The sequence below is a fragment of the Nomascus leucogenys genome, chromosome 11 (genome assembly GCF_006542625.1).
Source record: "Nomascus leucogenys isolate Asia chromosome 11, Asia_NLE_v1, whole genome shotgun sequence".
In the NCBI taxonomy this organism is placed as follows: Eukaryota; Metazoa; Chordata; class Mammalia; order Primates; family Hylobatidae; genus Nomascus; species Nomascus leucogenys.
In genome coordinates this window covers 106,153,529-106,174,689 of record NC_044391.1, presented here as the reverse complement: position 1 = coordinate 106,174,689, position 21,161 = coordinate 106,153,529, and the positions used below count along the sequence as shown (strand labels likewise).

Below are 21,161 nucleotides of genomic sequence, written 5' to 3'. Positions count from 1 at the left end.
AAGTCTCTCCTTACATAAATCCAGATTTTTCTTTGAAAGACAACACATTCTATTAGTTTAGGCTGTTTAGTTAGTTTTAACTAAAATCATTCTCTATATCAGTGAACATGCAACCTGTTTTTTTTTTTTTTTTTTTAAGACGAAGTCTCGCTCTGTTGTCCAGGCTGGAGTGCAATGGCACGATCTCAGCTCACTGCAACCTCTGCCTCCCAGGATCAAGCAATTCTCCTGCCTCAGCCTCCAAAGTAGACTGGATACAAGTGCCCACCATCACGCCTGGCTAATTTTTGTATTTTCAGTAGAGATAGGGTTTCACCATGTTGGTCAGGCTGGTCTCGAACTCCTGACCTCATGTGATCCGCCTGCCTTGGCTTCCCAAAGTGCTGGGATTACAGGTGTCAGCCACTGAGCCCAGCTGCAACTTGTTTTTAATACAATTATAGACTCATAAGATTTTAATGCTTCAAGGGATCTAAAAATCAACTAGTCCAAACTCACCAATGGCAGGAGCTTTGAGTAATAGATATTCTGTCACTGACCAAACACCTCTAGTAGTAGGTAATGTAGTGTCACTCAAGATAGCTTGTTCTACCGTTATGAAATTCTCATACCAAGCTGACATCTCCATTCACACAGTAGCTACCCACAGGTACCAGTTCTGTCCTCTCAACAATTAAGGATGCCTATGCTTTCTTCCGGCTAGTGTCCTCCAGATCACTGCCCTTCAGGTGTCTAAAGGCAACTAGACTCCAGCTTCTTCACATCCATAAAAAGGCATCTGTCTTGCTGAGGTTTTCAACTCTGCCGATGCAAAAACAAAGATCAAATCATGTTCTCTGTTTCCTTTTTTGGGGGGGCGGTGCTCAGTAGAGGCAATGAAGTCATATTTGGAGTCCTATTAAGAAAAATACTCTAGAGAAAGAAGCATCTGTATCTATCAAGGGCTATCATTTTGTTGTTTAGGAGAACTCGCATCTTTGCAGGAAAGAGTTAAGGGTGAGGCATCAAAAGGTGAATGTATCTTTATTTTATTTAAGCCTCCATCAAATGATAACTAGAAAATGCTGCATCTATCTCAGTGTTTTCTTCATTTCCCTTGACTTTGGTGAAACTATCAACCAGCCATTCTTAGGGCTAGCCAGCTGAGACACTGGGGCCAGCTTTTCTGGTTGTTATGGAAACAGTGGCTTTGTGAGGCTTTTTCCCTTAAAAAAAAAAAAAAGCCAACCTGTAATTCAACAAAAATTATGAGCAAGTGTAGCTGTCTATATTGCTGACATGAGCAGCAAGACTGGGAATTGGTTATAAAAACCTTACTTCATAAGAACACCTGGAACAACAACCAAAAAAAAAAAAAAATCAGCCAGGCATGGTGGCTCATGCCTATAATCCCAATTACTCAGGAGGCTGAGGTGAGAGAATCGCTTGAGCCCAGGAGTCTGAGGCTGCAGTGAGCTATGATTGTGCCACTGCACTCCAGCCTGGGCAACACGGTGAAACGTCGTCTCTTAAAAAACTCCAAAAATGAGCTCCAAATTCTTATAACTTACTTGAATACTTAACAAACTGAAAATCAACTTCTGAGAGGCTTGGCTATGACATCCACCAGTTCAGTGACCATTAACATGTAAATGTGCTGAGAGAGGGAACAGTATTTCTTCACTATCCTTTGTCCCTCTGAACCCTGGCACCTAACAGAGGCTTGCAGAATATCTTCTGAATGGACTCACAGAACTATTGGAAAGGCTTTCCACTGTCTCATTCCCTGTGCATTGTCCCTAACTGGAAGAAGTCACTTTGAGAAGAACAGCTGTGGACCTTCCAGTGGCACCACCAGCCTGAAGATAGTCTTCAGCCAGAGCACCTGGCCCCTCAGCTTCTGCAAACACACCAGCAGAGAAAGCTGATCTAAAACCAGGGGTTGCTCAGAGAGGTAACCACGTACCTGAGATCAAGACATAAGACAAAATGCTTTCTCTAGTTATCATAAATGTAACAGGCCCAACTTTCCTGTGAAAATTCTTGGTTGGTGTTTCTTTGGTAGTCAAGAAGAGATGCATCATAGCTGAGTGGTGTCTGATGCTGCCCCCAACTAACTCTCCTGATCTACCTTAAACACTGTCAAGACCTCCATTTGGATCTATCCTGGGGAGTTCATCGCAATGGGTTTTATGTCAATTTTTATCTGAAGGCAATGATTCCTGATTTTTAAATTTCTGGTCATACATGATCAAACACTGTAAAGGTCCTAGGGAACCATGTGTATCTTCCAACTTCGTTACTGAAATTATCAATTAGAGCCCACTAAGAATTTTATAAAAAGTAAATAAATACCAATTTTACATACAATAAATATTGCCAATCTAAAGCTTTTGTAAAGAATATCTATAATGCAAAATGCTAATAAAAAGATACATGTTATGGGCTGGGCGTGGTGGCTCACGCCTGTAATCCCAGCACTCTGGGACGCTGAGGTGGGAGGATCGCTTGAGGTCAGGAGTTTGAGACCAGCCTGGCCAACATGGTGAATCCCCTTCTCTCCTAAAAATACAAAAAAATTAGCTGGGTGTGGTGGTGTGTGCTTGTCCCAGCTACTTGGGAGGCTGTGGCAGAAGAATTGCTTGAACCTGGGAGGCGGAGGTTGCAGTGAGCTGAGATGGCACCACTGCACTCCAGGCTGGGCGACACAGTGAGACTCCGTCTCAAAAAAAAAAAAAAAAAAAAAAAGATACATGTTGTGGAATGTGATGCACACTCTGACATGCAGCGGCAGAGTGGAACAGTGACATTCTAAAGAGTGACTCCTACATGAAATACCTAAAAAGAAGCCCCAGGAAGTTAGCAGAGTCCTACAGAACACGACTCTGGTTTCCTTAGCACTTGAATCCAGCTCTTGGCAGGGCCAATATTGACAGCAGAGTCACCAAACACTTCCTTCAGTTATCGGTCAACAGAGACTTTTCGGCTAAATCAAGAACACTGCTGCTTCCTTTGTGTTTCCTACACATGTCACTTTGGCAGTCACTCTGTTCAACAGACACTACTGCTGCTTCCATCTGTCAATGCAACTTTGGGAAGAGAGACTGTAGCTCAAGAATAAGAACCAGAATATATACATAGATGTACATGAGCATACAAGCATATCCACACAAAAATATATACCCAACTAAGGAAGTAATAATTAGGTGCTGAGTTTCACATTGATTTTCAGGTAAATCTCACTCCGAGTACTGCTGATTCAATAAGGAACTGACCATGCCTGGGAGACAAGCCTGAAACAGCAATGATGTTTCATTTATTTTTCCTCTAGTCATCAGAGCCAGAAATTTCTTTCCCCCCTCAATTCTCATAAACAACCATGAAGTCCTGTGATATCTCTTCCGTGTATCTCTCATTCATTCAACAACGACTGAGTGACAACTTTGTTCTACACTTAGGGATACAACTGTAAACAAGACTGATGTGGTTACTGCTCTGCCCTCATGAGGCATATGGTCTAATGGGAGATGGGGATTAAGTAGAGAGGCAATCTCAACCCACCCAGGTATTGGTAGGGACTAATTCAGGGTGCTATGAGCTCAGGGAAGGAAGGACACTTACTCAGACTTAAGGAGGGTGTCAGGGTTTTCTGAGAGGAAAAACAGCTGGTATTTGAATCTATTTAATCTCTTTACTCCATTAACACAGACTAGGGTTAGGACCTTTTTTCTTACGTGGACAAGTGTCTTACTCTTCTAATTGGTCTTTCTGCCTTCAATCTTACCTTTGCTGGAAATCTTATCCTCAGGATAGAAAGCAAACTTCACAGACTGGGGCTTTTTGAGGTCTGAACCCCTATTTCTCTTTTACCAGACTTCTCCACGCTTTCACATTATATTGAAGACATGCAGAACCATTCCCATTTCCGACAATGTGTTATAGTCACCTCTGTCTGCTTAGGTTACCATTTCCCTTGTTTCTTAAGGCTAGGTCAAGCTTTATCTTCGCTGGGAAACCTTTCCTGACCCCTAATCTGGGATGGCCACTATGATGTATATTTTCAAGTAACTATAGACGGCATAAACAGCGTGATAATAAGTATGTGCTATTTAGTTTTGGGCTTCAACTCACGGATGGTCAATGGCCCAAATTAAGAATTTATATTTCAGGAGAGTCCGGCTAACATGAACTCTGCAAGACAGCCACTAAAAAAAGCCCTTCAGCTATTCATATGTTCACCACCACTAAGACTTGGCTCATTAGCTAAAAAATGGAAATATTTTTATTGGTGAAAGTAATGACCTGTTAACCACCATGGTGAATACTGGAAATGGACTCTCATTGATAAAGTAAAAGGTATTTGAGATATACATATTGAATAAAATATTTTAGAGATAGTCCCAACTTTTGCATAAACCGGGAATAAGTCTGCATCTGATCTCAAAGGAATGCTGCCCGGGCCACTTGTGTCCAGTCACAAGAGGCTTAGGAAGCTTCTGTTTGCCTGATGCCGATTCTAAGAGTAACAGAATCTTGCTTCTGTAATGTCACATCCCTGACAGAGGTCAGACACGTAAAGTGACAAAGAGCTGGGACATTACTCAGTTTGAAAAATAGGTTGCAGAACCGATTTCTAAATGAGGATTTATTTAATAAATGCCTATATACATGGCAAAATTTGCTCTCACTCTAATGTGATAACAGTGTTGTAGGGGAGCACCTAACCATTCCTCAAAGTTCTTCATGGAAGTTTCTGCCATAAAGAACATAAGAACTGCACTAAGTTAGCTTAGTCATCTCAAAATAGGGCCTTTCCTTGGCACCTTCACAGAACCCTGTGCACCTTCCATGGTATGTGTCAAGGTGTACGGTAACTGTCAGTTTACCCATCTACTTTTCTCAATAAATGCTGAGGTCTTTGAGAACAGGATTGTATTTCTCTTCTCTAGTCCACTGTTTATCTCAGTAAATAATGTAAAGAAATACAGCCGGCCGGGCGTGCTGGCTCACACCTGTAATCCTAGCACTTTGGGAGGCTAAGGTGGGTGGATCATGAAGTCAGGAGATTGAGACCATCGTGGCCAACATGGTGAAATCCCGTCTCTACTGAAAATACAAAAAAATTAGCCACGTATGGTGGTGGGCACCTGCAGTCCCAGGTACTCAGGAGACTAAGGCAAGAGAATTGCTTGAACTCAGGAGGCAGAGGTTGCAGTGAGCCAAGATTGTGCCATTGCACTCCAGCCTGGGCGACAGAGTGAGACTCTGTTCAAAAAAAAAAAAAAAAAAAAAAGACAGTGGCTCATGCCTGTAATCGCAGCACTTTGGGAGGCCAAGGCAGACGGATCATGAGGTCAGGAGTTCAAGACCAGCTGACCAACATGGTGAAACCCCATCTTTACTAAAAATACAGAAACTGGCTGGGTGTGGTGGTGTGTCCCTGTAATCCCAGCTACTCAGGAGGCTGAGGCAGGAGAATCGCTTGAACACGGAAGGCGGAGGTTGCAGTGAGCTGAGATCATGCTACTGCACTCCAGCCTGGGCAACAGAGGGAAACTCCATCCCAAAAAAAAAAAAAAAAGAAATACAGCCATCCCTCGGTATCTGTGGAGAATTTACTCTAGGACCTCCTGTGGATGCCAAAATCCATGGATGCTCAAGTCCTTTAAAATGCATGGTATTTGCATATAACCAGTGCACATCCTCCCACGTACTTTAAATCATCTTTAGATTACTTATAATACCAAATACAATGTAAATAGTTGCACTGTTTTTTATTGTTGTATCTTTTTTTTTTATCATTTTTTCCCCCAAATATCTTCAATCTGTGGTTGGTTGAATCCACAGAAGCAGAACCCACAAATGTGACGGGCAGAGTATACTTGCTGAATGAACAGTATTACACAAGCAGCATGATAAAGTAAGAGGACATCTGATTAGGAGCTAGGAGACCTGCATTTTAATACTAGTGTCAACAACAGCTTGAGTACTTAACTATATGTCAAACATAGTGTTAGACTCTTAAACACTAGAGTATTTCATTTAATCTTCAGGACAATTCTGAGAGTAGCATCACCATTTTACATAAGACGAAACAGAGGGGACAATTCACACAAGGTCACTCAGATAAATAAGCAGAAGAGTAAATCTTTGAACCTAAGTCTGGTGGTGTCCAAGGCACATGCTTGACATTACTGTCAGAAGTGTGTTCCATAGCTAACATTGGAGAGCTAAGACAAAAAATTGGAATCCCTCTGGATTCCCATTTCCTCGTCTATTTACTGAGCGAAACTAAAATGACAGGCTCCCCCAGCTCTTCGCGTTACAGTGTGATGGTTCTAAGTATCAACAGTCATTGCCTCAGTCTCGCCTGCCCCTACTGCCTTGACAAGAGTGAAAGAGGCCTTTTCAGACAACATATTTTGTTTTTATTCTCTTCTCTTCTGAAAACGTCTCAGGGGATTCTGAAGTCAGAGGAGGGGGACCCATTTTTGGAACACTGCTTTAAAGTTAAACCTGCTGTTAGTCAACAGAGCCAGCAGGTGGTTATTTTTGTTCTACAGTCCTTCACTGATATGGATGCTGGCTGAAATGGTAAAAAAGGGCAAGGGGAAAAAACACTTCGACTATTAGAGAAAGAAAAATGATGAAAGAAACAAGCAGAAATGTCAATTTGTTTACCATATTTCAACCGCACTTTTGCAGCTGGATAAAGGAAAAGGATTTTAGTGGTTCTCTTGACATCATCTATGCATCACTCAGATAGGGTGTAAAACCATCAGTCATACCGTATCTGTGGTCACAAAGCTTACAGTCAGGAACTGAAGTGGCACACATGAGAGCTCTCTTCTGCCAGTATTTATTGAAGACCTTCTTATGTGCTGTTAATATCTCAGGCCAGTTTTTTTAGGCACAGCTCTCTAGAAGTAAAGCACATTTTTTCTTTTTCTTTTTTTGAGACAGTTTCACTCTTGTTGCCCAGGCTGGAGTGCAGTGGCTTGATCTTGACTCACTGCAACCTCCGCCTCCCGGGTTCAAGCGATTCTCCGGCCTCAGCCTCCCGAGTAGCTGGAATTACAGGCGTGCACCACCATGCCTGGCTAATTTTCTATTTTTAGTAGAGATGGGGTTTCATCATGTTAGTCAGGCTGGTCTTGAACTCCTGACCTCAGATGATCCATCCACCTCAGCCTCCCAAAGTACTGGGATTACAGGCGTGAGCCTCTGCACCCGGCAGAAGTAAAACACATTATTAAGACAAACGATATAGCTTTCCTCTGAATATCTTTCACCTGCTACCACTCATTGATACCATGATACCATGCCTGGTATAGAAGATGGAAATTCTAGAAACTGATAGTTGCTAGGAGACTGATGTCGAAACCCAACTTGGTTTCTCTGGAGAAGCCAAGGAGGAGGCCTGGAGACATGTCATTAAAGCATCTAATCAGAAATAACCCTGACAGCATTAAGATGATTAAAAATCATTGCCATGTTGAGAATATTGTTCCACATAGGAGAATAAACATACAGAAGGAGGAACTGGTTTTTTGCCTTTAAAACAAACTCACTTTTTTAGCAGTGGGATCCCCTTTGGACTGATGATATGATGGAGACATTTTTACCTGGAAAAAAAAGGCAAACATTTTAATACCCTTTCAGTTATAGTCTAGTTTTGTTTGACCCACATTCAAAATAATTCAACTAGAATTGGTATAACTAAGATAAAACAGACATTTCCAGAGGAAATTAATAGATTAATAGATTTTGTGTTAAGTCCCTTTGAAGTTTTTCTGGAGATCAAAAAATCAGTAGTGAACCAAGAAAAAAATATGATTTGGGTAAGAAAAGTGGGTCTAGGTTGGTTTTAACCAAATGGTGAGGGACTAAATAGATAACAGATCTTTGGTGATGATGTTAAGCAAATGAAGTAATAAAAAATGATCAGCATTTCTTGCAGAGGGCAACTCAAAATCTCTATTGTGATGTAATACCCTTTGAAGCAAAGCATGCACAGAAGAGTTTGATAATTGGGAAGGATTTAGAAAAAGTTATCAGCCAAACCATAATAAGAGGATGTTTAGTCCAAGGAAGAAAAGATAATGGTACAGAAATATATTTAAATATTTGAAGAGCTGAAATATAGAGATTTTAGATTAGATAAATGAAAAAGACCCAACTACATGCTGCCTACAAGAAACACCATTTAAATATGAAGGCTCAAATAGGTTAAAAGGAAAAGCATGGGGACACTATGCCATGATAGCACTAAATTTTTTTTTATTATTTATTTATTTTTTTGAGACAGAGTTTCGCTTCTGTTGCCCAGGCTGGAGTGCAATGGCACGATCTTGGCTCATTGCAACCTCCACCTCCCAGGTTCAGTGATTCTCCTGCCTCAGCCTCCCAAGTAGCTGGGATTACAGGCATGCGCCACCACGCCCGGCTAATTTTTTGTATTTAGTAGAGATCACCTGACCTCAGACGACTGCCCGTCTTGGCCTCCCAGAGTGTTGGGATTACAGGCATGAGCCGCGCCCAGCCAATAGCACTAGATTTTAGAGCAAAGACTACTATCAGGTACAAAAAGGGTCATCCCATAATAATAAAGGGCGTCAATTCATTAAGGAAGACACAACAATGCTAAACATCTATGTACCTAATAGCTTAAAAATACATGATGCAATCATGCAAATAACTATGCTGAGTGAAAGAAGTCAGATAAAAAAGTATATCCATTTTATAGTTTCATTAATCTAAAATTTGAGAAAATGCAAACTAATCTACTGTTTAATTAGTTTGTAAAGATAATCAGTGGTTGCCAGGGAACAGGAGGGAGGGATTAAGTAAATTTTTGGTGGTGATGGGTAGAGTCATTATCTTGATTGTGGTGACAGATTCATGAATGTATACATATGTCAAATTTATACACTTTATACATGTCCAGTTTATATCAGTTATTACACCTCAATAAAGCATTTAAAGAAATTTGAAGTATATAACTAAAACAGTGGTTAAAAGAATTTACAGCCCATATGTTATATTGGAAAATAAGGAAGGTTTAAAATAAAGGATCCAAATTTCCAATTTAGGGAACCAGAAAGAGATCAAAGTAAAACCAAACTAAGCAGGAAAGAAGTAAATAATAAGCAGCAAAAATCAATGAAATAAAAATAAAAATAAACCACCAAGATAATTATCAGAGTCAAAATTGGTTCTCTTTGAAAAGATAAATAAAATTGATAATCTGCTATGGAGCTTGATCAAGAAAAGGAGACTATAAATTACCAGTATCAGCAATGAAAGAGGATATATTACAACATGCAACATCATTTACAGGTATTTAAAAGATGATAAGAACCTTTTGTGAATAATTTTATGCCAATAAGCTTGACAAATTAAATGAAAAGGAATGAAAGGATACATTCCTTAAAAACAGAACTTACAAAAATGGACCCAAAACAGAAAATATGAATAGCCTTATATCTATTAAATAAATTCAGTTTGTTATCAAACATACTTCTGCAATGAAAATTCCTAGCCCACAGGGTTTCAGCAGTGAATTCTAGCAAAAATATTAAATATACAGAACCCAGAATATCTACTTATTAATTTACAGGGGTTAGTCCATTCTCATGCTGCTATTAAGAAATTCCTGGCTGGGCGCGGTGGCTCACGCCTGTAATCCCAGCACTTTGGGAGGCCGAGGCAAGCAGATCACGAGGTCAGGAGATCGAGACCACCCTGGCTAACATGGTGAAACCCCGTCTCTACTAAAAATACAAAAAATTAGCCGGGCGAGGTGATGGGTGCCTGTAGTCCCAGCTACTCAGGAGGCTGAGGCAGGAGAATAGCGTGAACCCTGGGGGGCGGAGCCTGCAGTGAGCTGAGATCGCGCCACTGCACTAGCTTGGGCGACAGCGAGACTCCATCTCAAAAAAAAAAAAAAAAAAAAAAAAGAAATTCCTGTGACTGGGCAATTTATAGGAAAGAGGTTTAATTGACTCAGTTCCACATGGCTGGGAAGACTTCAGGAAACTTACAATTATGGTGAAGGGGAAGCAAATATGTCCTTCTTTACAAGGCAGCAGGAGAGAGAAGTGCCAAGCGAAAGGGGAAAAGCCCCTTATAAAACCATCAGATCTCATGAGAACTCACTCACTATCACGAGAACAGCATGAGGGTAACTGCCCCCATGATTCAATTACCTCCCACCAGGTCCCTTTCCCGACACATGGAGATTATAGGAACTACAATTCAAGATGAGATTTGTGTGGGGACATGGCCAAGCCATATCAAGGGCAAAATATAATTATTACTATAAGTAGTTCAATGGATACTCGATACTATCTGACTAGAATGAGGTACTGGTAAACAGTTACAAGATCTCAAGCCTCTTTCAACTCTGCCTAATTATAAGAGACTATAGTACAGATGATATATGCTATAGGAAATATAGTATTTCCTATCACTGTCGCATCGCTATTCAAGTAGGACCACGTTGCAGGTTTTGTTTAACCTCTCTGATTTTAAGAATAACTTTAGAAAACACATCTCAGCTCAACAATCAAAACTGCTAGCTGTCCAGACTGTCCTTTCAGATTCAGCAGATTTGCAAAAATTAGACTTGACAGTCTTTGCTGTAACATACCATGACATTAATACTCTGGAATTCACTCCAGATGTATGATGTAGCTTGCTAAAAATGATCCAGTTTTAACTTCTGGTATGCTCTTTTTGAAAAGGGAGAAAACAGATTTTTCAAAGCAAAGTAGATATTTAAGCTTAAAAAAGTGACCTAATGAAAGAATCTGCAAACTTTTAAAAACAAGCCAAGAACTAAATGTGGTGGTGGACAATTTATCTGAGAAGCCTGTTCTCTAGAGATTAAGTCAGAAAATGTTTGAAGTGGCGATGGAAGTGGTCCAGCATCCCTCGTGAAAGGCCTTATTTTTTCATTTAACAGGATTCCTTCTGGAAATGCCCCAAGCAATGAAGCTTAAAAGAGACATTTTAAATCCAGGTGTGCAGACACTAGATCTGGGGATATGGATGATATACTAAGCTAGGGCCTTAATAATGCTGAACTTTTTGTGATCTTTGTTAATAAAATGATTCCTGACTTAATGAAGCAATCTGAGCTGAAATTTAAAAGCAATATGAATATCTTCTTTATCATCTTGTTTTTTGATTTTTTTTTGAGATGGAGTCTTGCTCTGGTTGCCCCAGCTGGAGTGCAATGGCATGGTCTCAGCTCACTGCAACCTCCAACTCCTGGGTTCAAGCGATTCTCCTGCTTCAGCTTCCCAAGTAGCTGGGATTACAGGTGCACCCCACCATGCCCGGATAATTTTTATATTTTTAGTAGAGACGGGGTTTCACCATGTTGGTCAGCTGGTCTCGAACTCCTGACCTCAGATAATCCACCCACCTTGGACTCCCAAAATGTTGGTATTACAGGCGTGAACCACCACAGCTGGTCTTTTTTTGTTGTTGTTGTTAAAATAGAGCTAGGAATGGTAGCTTATACCTGTAATCCCAGCAATTTGGGAGGCCAAAAGGAGGTTGGCTTGAGCCCAGGAATTTGAGACCAGTCTGGGTAACATGGCGAAACCCCATTTCCACAAAAAATTTAAAAATTAGCCTGGAGTGCTGGTGTGCACCTGAGGTCTCAGTTACTTGGGAGGGTGAGGTGGGAAGACCACTTGAGCCTGGGAGGTCCAGGATGCAGTGAACTATGATCACATCACTGTACTCCAGCCTAGGCAACAGAGTGAGGCCTTTTTAAATGTTAAAAAAAAAAAGCCTTAATTTTTCTGATTACAAAAGAAATACATGTTCAGTGACAGAAATTTAATATAACAGCTCAAACAAAGCAAATAAGCACAATACAATCACACAGCAACAACTGCTATTAAAATTTGGAATCACTGCTTTGTGATCTTTCTACGTTGCATATTATGAATGTTTACTTCGATATATCAATATTCTTCTACGATATGATTTTTCATGGCTACAAAGCAATTTATTCACTGCCTAGACATACCATGACTAATTTAATCAACTGTGGGCTATAGGGACATTTAGGTTATTTTCAATTTTTTAAAATTATTTTTTAAAATGTTATATCCTTGTATATAATATTTGGCACACAAACTTGATAATTTCTGTTGGACTTTGTAAGTCCCTGCTTAAAAGGGTGTAACCATTTAAAAATATATATTACTACTTTTTCTTCAGATAAGTAAGATGGGTCCACAACTCCCTTTCGTATAATTCTGAAATCCGAAAAGCTCTGAAACCAAAAGGATTGTTTAAAAAATATTTTTCACACCAAAAGTCATCTGGCAGCAAAACCTGGCCTGAACCAAAGTGAGGCTATTTATAGTCATCACTTATCTCTCAAAAGCATTTAATTATGAAATAAAGACTAGTACATACCAGGAATTGTTGGGAACAGACCCCCAAATCTGGCCATAAACTGGCCCCAAAATCGGCCATAAACAAAATTGCTGCAGCACTGTGACATGCTTGTGATGGCCATGACACCCATGCTGGAAGGTTGTGGGTTTACCAGAATGAGGGCAAGGAATACCTGGCCCACCCAGGGTGGAAAACCACTTAAGGCGTTCTTAAACCCCAAACAATAGCATGAGTGATCTGTGCCTTAAGGACATGTTCCTGCTACAGATAACTAGCCAGACTCATCCCTTTATTTCGGCCCATCCCTTTATTTCCTGTAAGAAATGCTTTTAGTTAATCTATAATTTATAGAAACAATGCTTATCACTGGCTTGCTGTCAATAAATATGTAGGTAAATCTCTGTTAGAGGCTCTCAGCTCTGAAGGCTGTGAGACTCCTGATTTTCCACTCCACATGCTGTATTTCTGTGTGTGTGTCTTTAATTCCTCTAGTGCTGCTGGGTTAGGGTGTCTCCGACCGAGCTGGTCTCAGCAAGTGGTGCCCAAACATGGGGGCTTGAACCTGGGTTGAAGGGTCGCCGGAGTGATGGTTGGAGAACATGGAACTAGCTGGAGGACACCGAGTACTCTTAAGCAATCCCTGTGGTAAGTAAGAAGGGGAGCTTGGGAGCATCAGGGTAATAATGCGACAAGTGTGGGCTCTGGTTTGTTCCACCTTGGAACCTTTTCACTCTAATGAGGAGGAGGAAGGAGAGTACAATGAAGTAACAGAAGAGGTAACAGAGCAGGTCTGTTTGCCAGCTAAAGCTAAAGCAGCAAAGGAGGAAGAGGTTCATCCGTACCCTTCTACACCCCCTCATTATTTTGAAGAAAAAGAGTGGCCTGATTCTCCAGATCTTTCTTTTCCAGAGGACATATGGGCGAAAAGTAATTGCCCCAGTGACTGTTTAAGCAGTGCCTCGAGCGACTGCTCTCAGTTCTATTCAGGCAGGAATTCAGGAAGCTAGAAGAGAAGGTGATTTAGAGGCTCGGCAGTTCCCTGTTAGAATACACCCCCCAGATCAAGAGGGAAATATTAAAGCTACATTTGAGCCTTTTCCTTTCAAATTACTCAAATAATTTAAACAAGCTATTAATCAGTATGGACCAGGTTCTCCTTTTGTAATGGGACTGTTAAAGAATGTTGCTGTTTCCAGTCGGATGATTCCTACTGACTGGGACGATCTTACTCGAGCTTGTCTAACTCCTGCTCAGTTCTTACAATTTAAAACTTGGTGGGCAGATGAAGCTTCCATTCAGGCTGCTTGCAACACCCAGGCCCAACCTCAAATTCATATAACTGCAGACCAACTTTTGGGGGTTGGCAGCTGGGCTGGTTTAGATGCCCAAGTGGTCATGCGGGATGATGCCGTAGAGCAGCTTAGAGTAGTGTGAATTAGGGCTTGGGAAAAAATCACTTCAGGTGGAGAACAATACCCTTCTTTTAGTGCTGTAAAGCAGGGACTGAAATAACCGTATGCAGATTTTATGGCTCGGTTACAGGATTCTCTTAAAAAGGTGATTGCAGATTAGGCTGCTCAGGAAATAGTGTTGCGGTTATTAGCTTTTGACAATGCTAATCCCGACTGCCAGGCTGCTCTGCAACCTATTAAAGGGAAAGCACATTTAGTTGATTATATGAAGGCCTGTGACGGTATTGGAGGTAATCTGCATAAGGCTACTCTGCTAGCCCAGGCAATGGCAGGCCTGAGAGTGGATAACGGAAATACTCTGTTTCCTGGAGCTTGTTTTAACTGTGGGAAGCATGGTCATACTAAAAAGGGTATTCAATTAGGAAAAGAGGAAGTCAAATTGTCCCTGTTTGCAGATGACATGATTGTATATCTAGAAAACCCCACTGTCTCAGCCCAAACTCTCCTTAAGCTGATTAGCAACTTCAGCAAAGTCTCAGGATACAAAATCAATGTACAAAAATCACAAGCATTCTTGTACACCAATCACAGACAAACACAGAGCCAAATCATGAGTGAACTCCCATTCACAATTGCTTCAAAGAGAATAAAATACCTAGGAATCCAACTTACAAGGGATGTGAAGGACCTCTTCAAGGAGAACTACAAGCCACTGCTCAATGAAATAAAAGAGGATACAAACAAATGGAAGAACATTCCATGCTCATGGGTTGGAAGAATCAATATCGTGAAAATGGCCATACTGCCCAAGGTAATTTATAGATTCAATGCCATCCCCATCAAGCTACCAATGACTTTCTTCAGAGAATTGGAAAAAACTACTTTAAAGTTCATATGGAACCAAAAAAAGAGCCCGCATCGCCAAGTCAATCCTAAGCCAAAAGAACAAAGCTGGAGGCATCATGCTACCTGACTTCAAACTATACTACAAGGCTACAGTAACCAAAACGGCATGGTACTAGTACCACAACAGAGACATAGATCAATGGAACAGAACAGAGCCCTCAGAAATAATGCTGCATATCTACAACTATCTGATCTTTGACAAACCTGACAAAAACAAGCAATGGGGAAAGGATCCCCTATTTAATAAATGGTGCTGGGAAAACTGGCTAGCCATATATGGAAAGCTGAAACTGGATCCCTTCCTTACACCTTATACAAAAATTAATTCAAGATGGATTAAAGACTTACATGTTAGACCTAAAACCATTAAAATCCTACAAGAAAACCTAGGCAATACCATTCAGGACACAGGCATGGGCAAGGACTTCATGTCTAAAACACCAAAAGCAATGGCAACAAAAGCCAAAATTGACAAATGAGATCTCATTAAAATAAAGAGCTTCTGCACAGCAAAAGAAACTACCATCAGAGTGAACAGGCAACCTACAGAATGGGAGAAAATTTTTGCAACCTACTCATCTGACAAAGGGCTAATATCCAGAATCTACAATGAACTCAAACAAATTGACAAGAAAAAAACAAACAACCCCATCAAAAAGTGGGCAGAGGACATGAACAGACACTTCTCAAAAGAAGACATTTATGCAGCCAAAAAACACATGAAAAAATTCTCATCATCACTGGCCATCAGAGAAATGCAAATCAAAACCACAGTGAGATACCATCTCACACCAGTTAGAATGGCCATCATTAAAAAGTCAGGAAACAACAGGTGCTGGAGAGGATGTGGAGAAATAGGAACACTTTTACACTGTTGGTGGGACTGTAAACTAGTTCAACCATTGTGGAAATCAGTGTGGCGATTCCTCAGGGATCTAGAACTAGAAATACCATTTGACCCAGCCATCCCATTACTGGGTATATACCCAAAGGACTATAAACCATGCTGCTATAAAGACACATGCACACGTATGTTTATTGCGGCACTATTCACAATAGCAAAGAGTTGGAACCAACCCAAATGTCCAACAACGATAGAATGGATTAAGAAAATGTGGCACATATACACCATGGAATACTATGCAGCCATAAAAAAGGATGAGTTCATGTCCTTTGTAGGGACATGGATGAAACTGGAAAACATCATTCTCAGTAAACTATCGCAAGGACAAAAAACCAAACACCGCATGTTCTCACTCATAGGTGGGAATTGAACAATGAGAACTCATGGACATAGGAAGGGGAACATCACACTCCGGGGACTGTTGTGGGGTGGGGGGAGGGGAGAGGGACAGCATTAGGAGATATACCTAATGCTAAATGACGAGTTAATGGGTGCAGCAAAACAACATGGCACATGGATACATATGTAACAAACCTGCACATTGTGCACATGTATCCTAAAACCTAAAGTATAATAAAAAAAAAAATAAATAAAGAATGTAGAAAAAATCAGTGAGTCAGGTCGCCAGTTGAGGGAAAAAAAAAGAAAACTGCTGAGCCTGAAATATGTCCAAAATGTAAAAAAGGAAAACACTGGGCTAATCAGTGTCACTCTAAGTTTGATAAAGATGGGAACCTGATTTTGGGAAACGTCATGAGGGGCCGTCCTGGGCCCCATTCCAAACCGGGGCATTTCCAGCTCAGGCCATTCCCTCACCCCCGTACAATGTCTGTCCCCCGCTACAGCCGGTGGTGCCGCAGTAGATTTACGCTGCACAAAAGCTGTGAGCCTTCTGCCTGGGGAACCCCCGCAAAAAGTTCCAACAGGGGTCTGTGGACACTAGCCAGCAGGGACAATAGGATTACTTTTAGGAAGGTCTAGTTTAGGTTTAAAAGGGGTACAAATACATACAGGAGTCATTGACTCAGATTACAATGGGGAAATTCAAATTGTTGTATCTATTTCTGTTCCCTGGAAAGCAGGGCCAGGAGAGAACATAGCACAGCTCCTGATTGTGCTGTATGCGGAAATGGGGAAAAGTGAAATTAAACGAACAGGAGGATCTGGAAGCACAAATAAACAAGGCAAAGCAGCTTTTGGGTAAATCAAATTACTGATAAACATCCTACCTGTGAAATAACTATTCAGGGAAAGAAATTTAAAGGTTTGGTAGATACAGGAGCAGACATTTCAATCATTTCTCTACAGCACTGGCTGTCTGCGTGGCCAACTCAACCTGCTCAATTTAACATAGTTGGAGTTGGTAAAGTCCCAAAGTATATCAAAGTAGTTATATTTTGCATTGTGAAGGGCCCGACGGACAACCTAGGACTATTCAGCCAATTATAACTTCTGTACCTATAAGTTTATGGGGAAGAGATTTATTACAACAATGGGGAGCACAAGTTCTAATTCCAGAACAATTATATAGCCCTCAAAGTCAACATATGATGCATGAAATGGGGTATGTCCCTGGTATGGGACTAGGAAAAAATTTACAAGGTTTGAAGGAACCACTTCAAGCAGAAAGACGAAGTTCCTACCAAAGTTTAGGATATCATTTTTGATGGTGGCCGTTGTTAAGCCTCCAGAACCTATACCTTTAAAATGGTTAGCAGATAAGCCAATTTGGATAGAACAATGGCCGCTAACAAAGAGAAACTGGAGGCTTTAGAGGAATTAGTTACTGAACAATTAGAAAACGGACACAGAGCTCCAACATTTTCCCCTTGGAATTCTCCAGTTTTTGTAATGAAGAAAAAATCAGGGAAATGGAGAATGTTAACTGATTTAAGAGCCATTAATTCCGTTATACAACCAATGGGGACATTACAGCCAGGACTGCCTTCTCCTGCTACGATTCTGAAAAATTGGCTTTTAATAGTCATAGATTTAAAAGACTGTTTCTTTATTATCCTCTTAGCTGAGCAGGACTGTGAACGGTTTGCATTTACAATTCCTGCAGTAAACAACCTACAGCCTGCTAAGCGTTTTCACTGGAAAGTGTTGCCACAAGGCATGTTCAACAGTCCAGCAATTTGCCAGATGAATGTAGGACAAGCAATTAAACCTACTCATAAAAAATTTTCACAGTGTTACATTATTATATGGATGATATACTTTGTGCTGCCCCACTCAAGAAATATTACCAATATTACCAAATATTCCAATGTTATGATTACTTGCAAAATTCAATTTCTCATGCTGGTTTAATTATAGCTCCTGACAAAATTCAGACTACTACTCCTTACTCTTACTTAGGGGCCTTAGTAAATGACACTACCATTGTGCCACAGAAAGTAACCATACGTAGGGATCAATTGAAAACATTAGATGGCTTTCAAAAATTACTAGGGGACATTAATTGGATACGACCTGCTCTAGGCATTCCTACCTATGCCATGAGTAATCTATTTTCTATCCTTAGAGGAGATCCTAGTCTCACTAGCCCTCGGCAGTTAACAAAAGACGCTGAGGCAGAGCTGCAGCTAATCGAAAAGCAAGTCCATAAAGCTCAAATAAATAGAACAGATCCAGAGAAGACTCTAGATTTGCTAATTTTTCCAACTCAGCATTCACCCACTGGTGTTATTGCCCAAGAGCAGGACTTAGTAGAATGGCTTTTTCTTCCACATACTAATTCACGGACTAACTCCTTATTTGGATCAAATTGCTACTATGATAGGAAATGGGAGAACTTGGATTGTTAAATTACATGGATACGATCCTGGAAAAATTACTGTCCCTCTCAGGAAGGCACAAATACAGCAAGCTTTTATAAATGGTCTTACTTGGCAAACCCATTTAGCTGACTTTGTGGGTATTCTCAATAACCCTTTTCCTAAAACAAAACTCTTTCAATTTTTGAAATTAACTAATTGGATTCTCCCTAAAATAACTAAATTTACACCAATTGAAGGTGCTGAGAATGTTTTTACAGATGGGTCTAGTAATGGTAAAGCTTCTTATTCTGGATCAAAAGGTAAAGTTTTCCAGACGTCCTATACTTCACCTCAAAAGGTGGAGCTTGTAGCTGTAATTGAGGTATTGACTGCTTTTGATATGCCTGTTAATGTGATTTCTGATTCTTCATACGTGGTTCATTCCACACAGTTAATTGAAAATGCTCAGTTACGATTTCATACAGATGAACAACTGATGACTTTATTTACCCAATTGCAAACAGCAGTTAGGAGTAGAATGCACCCTTTTTACATCACTTACATTAGGGCTCGTACACCTCTTCCAGGACCTTTAACTGCAGGGAATCAGATGGCTGATCACCTAGTTGCTAATGCTAGACACTTTCACAATTCAACCCACGTTAATGCCTCTGGTCTCAAACACAGATATAACATTACCTGGAAGCAAGCTAAAGCTATTATCCAGCGATGCCCAACTTGCCAAATGGTGCATTCCTCATCTTTTACAGTAAAGGAGGAGTTAATCCTCGAGGACTGGAACCTAATTCTCTTTGGCAAATGGATGTCACACATGTTCCCTCGTTTAGGAGACTAGCTTATGTACATGTATGTGTGGACACCTTTTCTCACTTTGTCTGGGCTACATGCCAATCAGGAGAGTCTTCTGCCTGTGTTAACATCACCTTTTGCAGTGTTTTGCAGTGATGGGCATTCCAGTTTTTATTAAAACAGATAATGCCCCAGGCTATACTAGCCAAGCTCTAGCTACATTTTTCTCTACATGGAATATTAAACACATTACTGGCATCCCATGTAATTCTCAAGGACAAGCCATAGCGGAAAGAATGAATCTCTCCCTAAAACAGCAGTTACAAAAACAAAAAAGGGGGGAGAAACAGGGACTACGGGACACCCCATATGCAATTGAATCTAGCATTATTAACTTTAAATTTTTTGAGCCTGTCTAAAGGCCAGATGCTATCAGCAGCTGAACAGCATCTACAGAAACCAGCTGCAAAGACAGATGCAGAACAACTGGTTTGGTGGAGAGATCTGATAGCAAAAACTTGGGAAATAGGTAAAATAATAACTTGGGATAAAGGTTATGCTTGCATTTCTCCAGGACCGAATCAACAGCTGATTTGGATACCATCAAGACACCCGAAACCTTATCATGAGCCAGATGCCGAGGAAGAGACTCCGGGAGGAACCTGAGGACCCCCCGGTTGCAGCCATGTCGAGACTGACACTGAGGAGGACCCCAACTGTCAGGAGCAACACCCATCGAACACAGCCACCTACTTGGGGACAGATCAAGAAGCTGTCACAGATGGTGGAAGAAAACCTGAGGAAAGCAAGACAACCAGTCACAATGAGTAATTTAATGGTAGCTATGACAGTGGTGATTACCATTGCCATGAGTATTCCTTCAACAAGGGCTGACACAGAGAACAATTATACTTATTGGGCATATTTATCAATCTTGGCTGGCAATAATGCCTGGATGTAATCACTCTATGACACAGTTACACATGCTTTCTGATCTCAGGATTTACCATAATAAAGCTGCTCCTATAATTGAGAGATACTGCCCTCAAAAACCTATTTGTAAACAGGACTGGTCCCAGTTAGAAAAAAATGAATGTACTTGTTTGGGAAGATTGCATTGCAGAAAAAGCAGACATGCTGCACAATGATTCCTAAGGAATCATTACTGACTGGTCCCCTAACGGGATGTTTAGCTTAAATTGCACATCTCAGTCTATGTGCCATGGCCACACTGTGTTCAGCTGGTCTGAACAAAATGGTCAGATGGTAGAAATGGTAAGAAGTACAGCAAGAGTTCCTATTATCTTGAACCATGGTGGTATAGTGGCACCTCAACCTCAAATGATATGGCCCGTTGTAGGAGCTAAACATAAGGATTTGTGGAAACTATGAATAGCTCTTAATAAGATCAAAATTTAGGAATGAATAAAAAAGCATCTAGAAGGACATTCTACAAACTTGTCTTTGGATATTACAAAATTTAAAAAAACAAATATTTAAAGTATCCCAGGCACACCTGACCTTAATGCCAGGAACTGGAGTGCTTGAAGGAGCTGCAGACAAATTAGCAGCTGGTAACCCATTAAAATGGATAAAAACACTTGGAAGGTCTGTGATTTCAATGATTGTGCTTTTAATCTGTGTTGTTTGTCTTTGTATAGTCTGCAGATGTGGATCCTGACTCTTGTGAGAAGTAGCTCACCGTGCAAAGCTGCCTTTGCTTTTATCACTTTGCAAAACAAAGAAGGGGGACATGTTGGGAAGAGGCCCCCCAAATCTGGCCATAAACAAAATCTCTGCAGCACTGTGACATGCTCATGATGGCCATGACGCCCACGCTGGAAGGTTGTGGATTTACTGGAATGAGGGCAAGGAACATCTGGCCTGCCCAGGGTGGAAAACCGCTTAAGGTGTTCTTAAACCCCAAACAATAGCATGAGCGATCTGTGCCTTAAGGACATGTTC

General features: G+C 40.8%; 1 protein-coding gene across 4 annotated transcripts in view; it reads right to left on the bottom strand.

Annotated features, from left to right (window-relative positions):
* The window catches only part of VPS8 (VPS8 subunit of CORVET complex), a 236,463-nt gene that overhangs the window by 20,364 nt on the left and 194,938 nt on the right, over positions 1-21,161 (bottom strand). For all 4 annotated transcript variants that reach the window (XM_030822939.1, XM_030822940.1, XM_030822941.1 and 1 more), the window contains one exon: positions 7,551-7,604. In XM_030822939.1, coding sequence (XP_030678799.1) covers positions 7,551-7,604 — 54 coding nt within the window. The remainder of the gene's footprint in view (positions 1-7,550; positions 7,605-21,161) is intronic.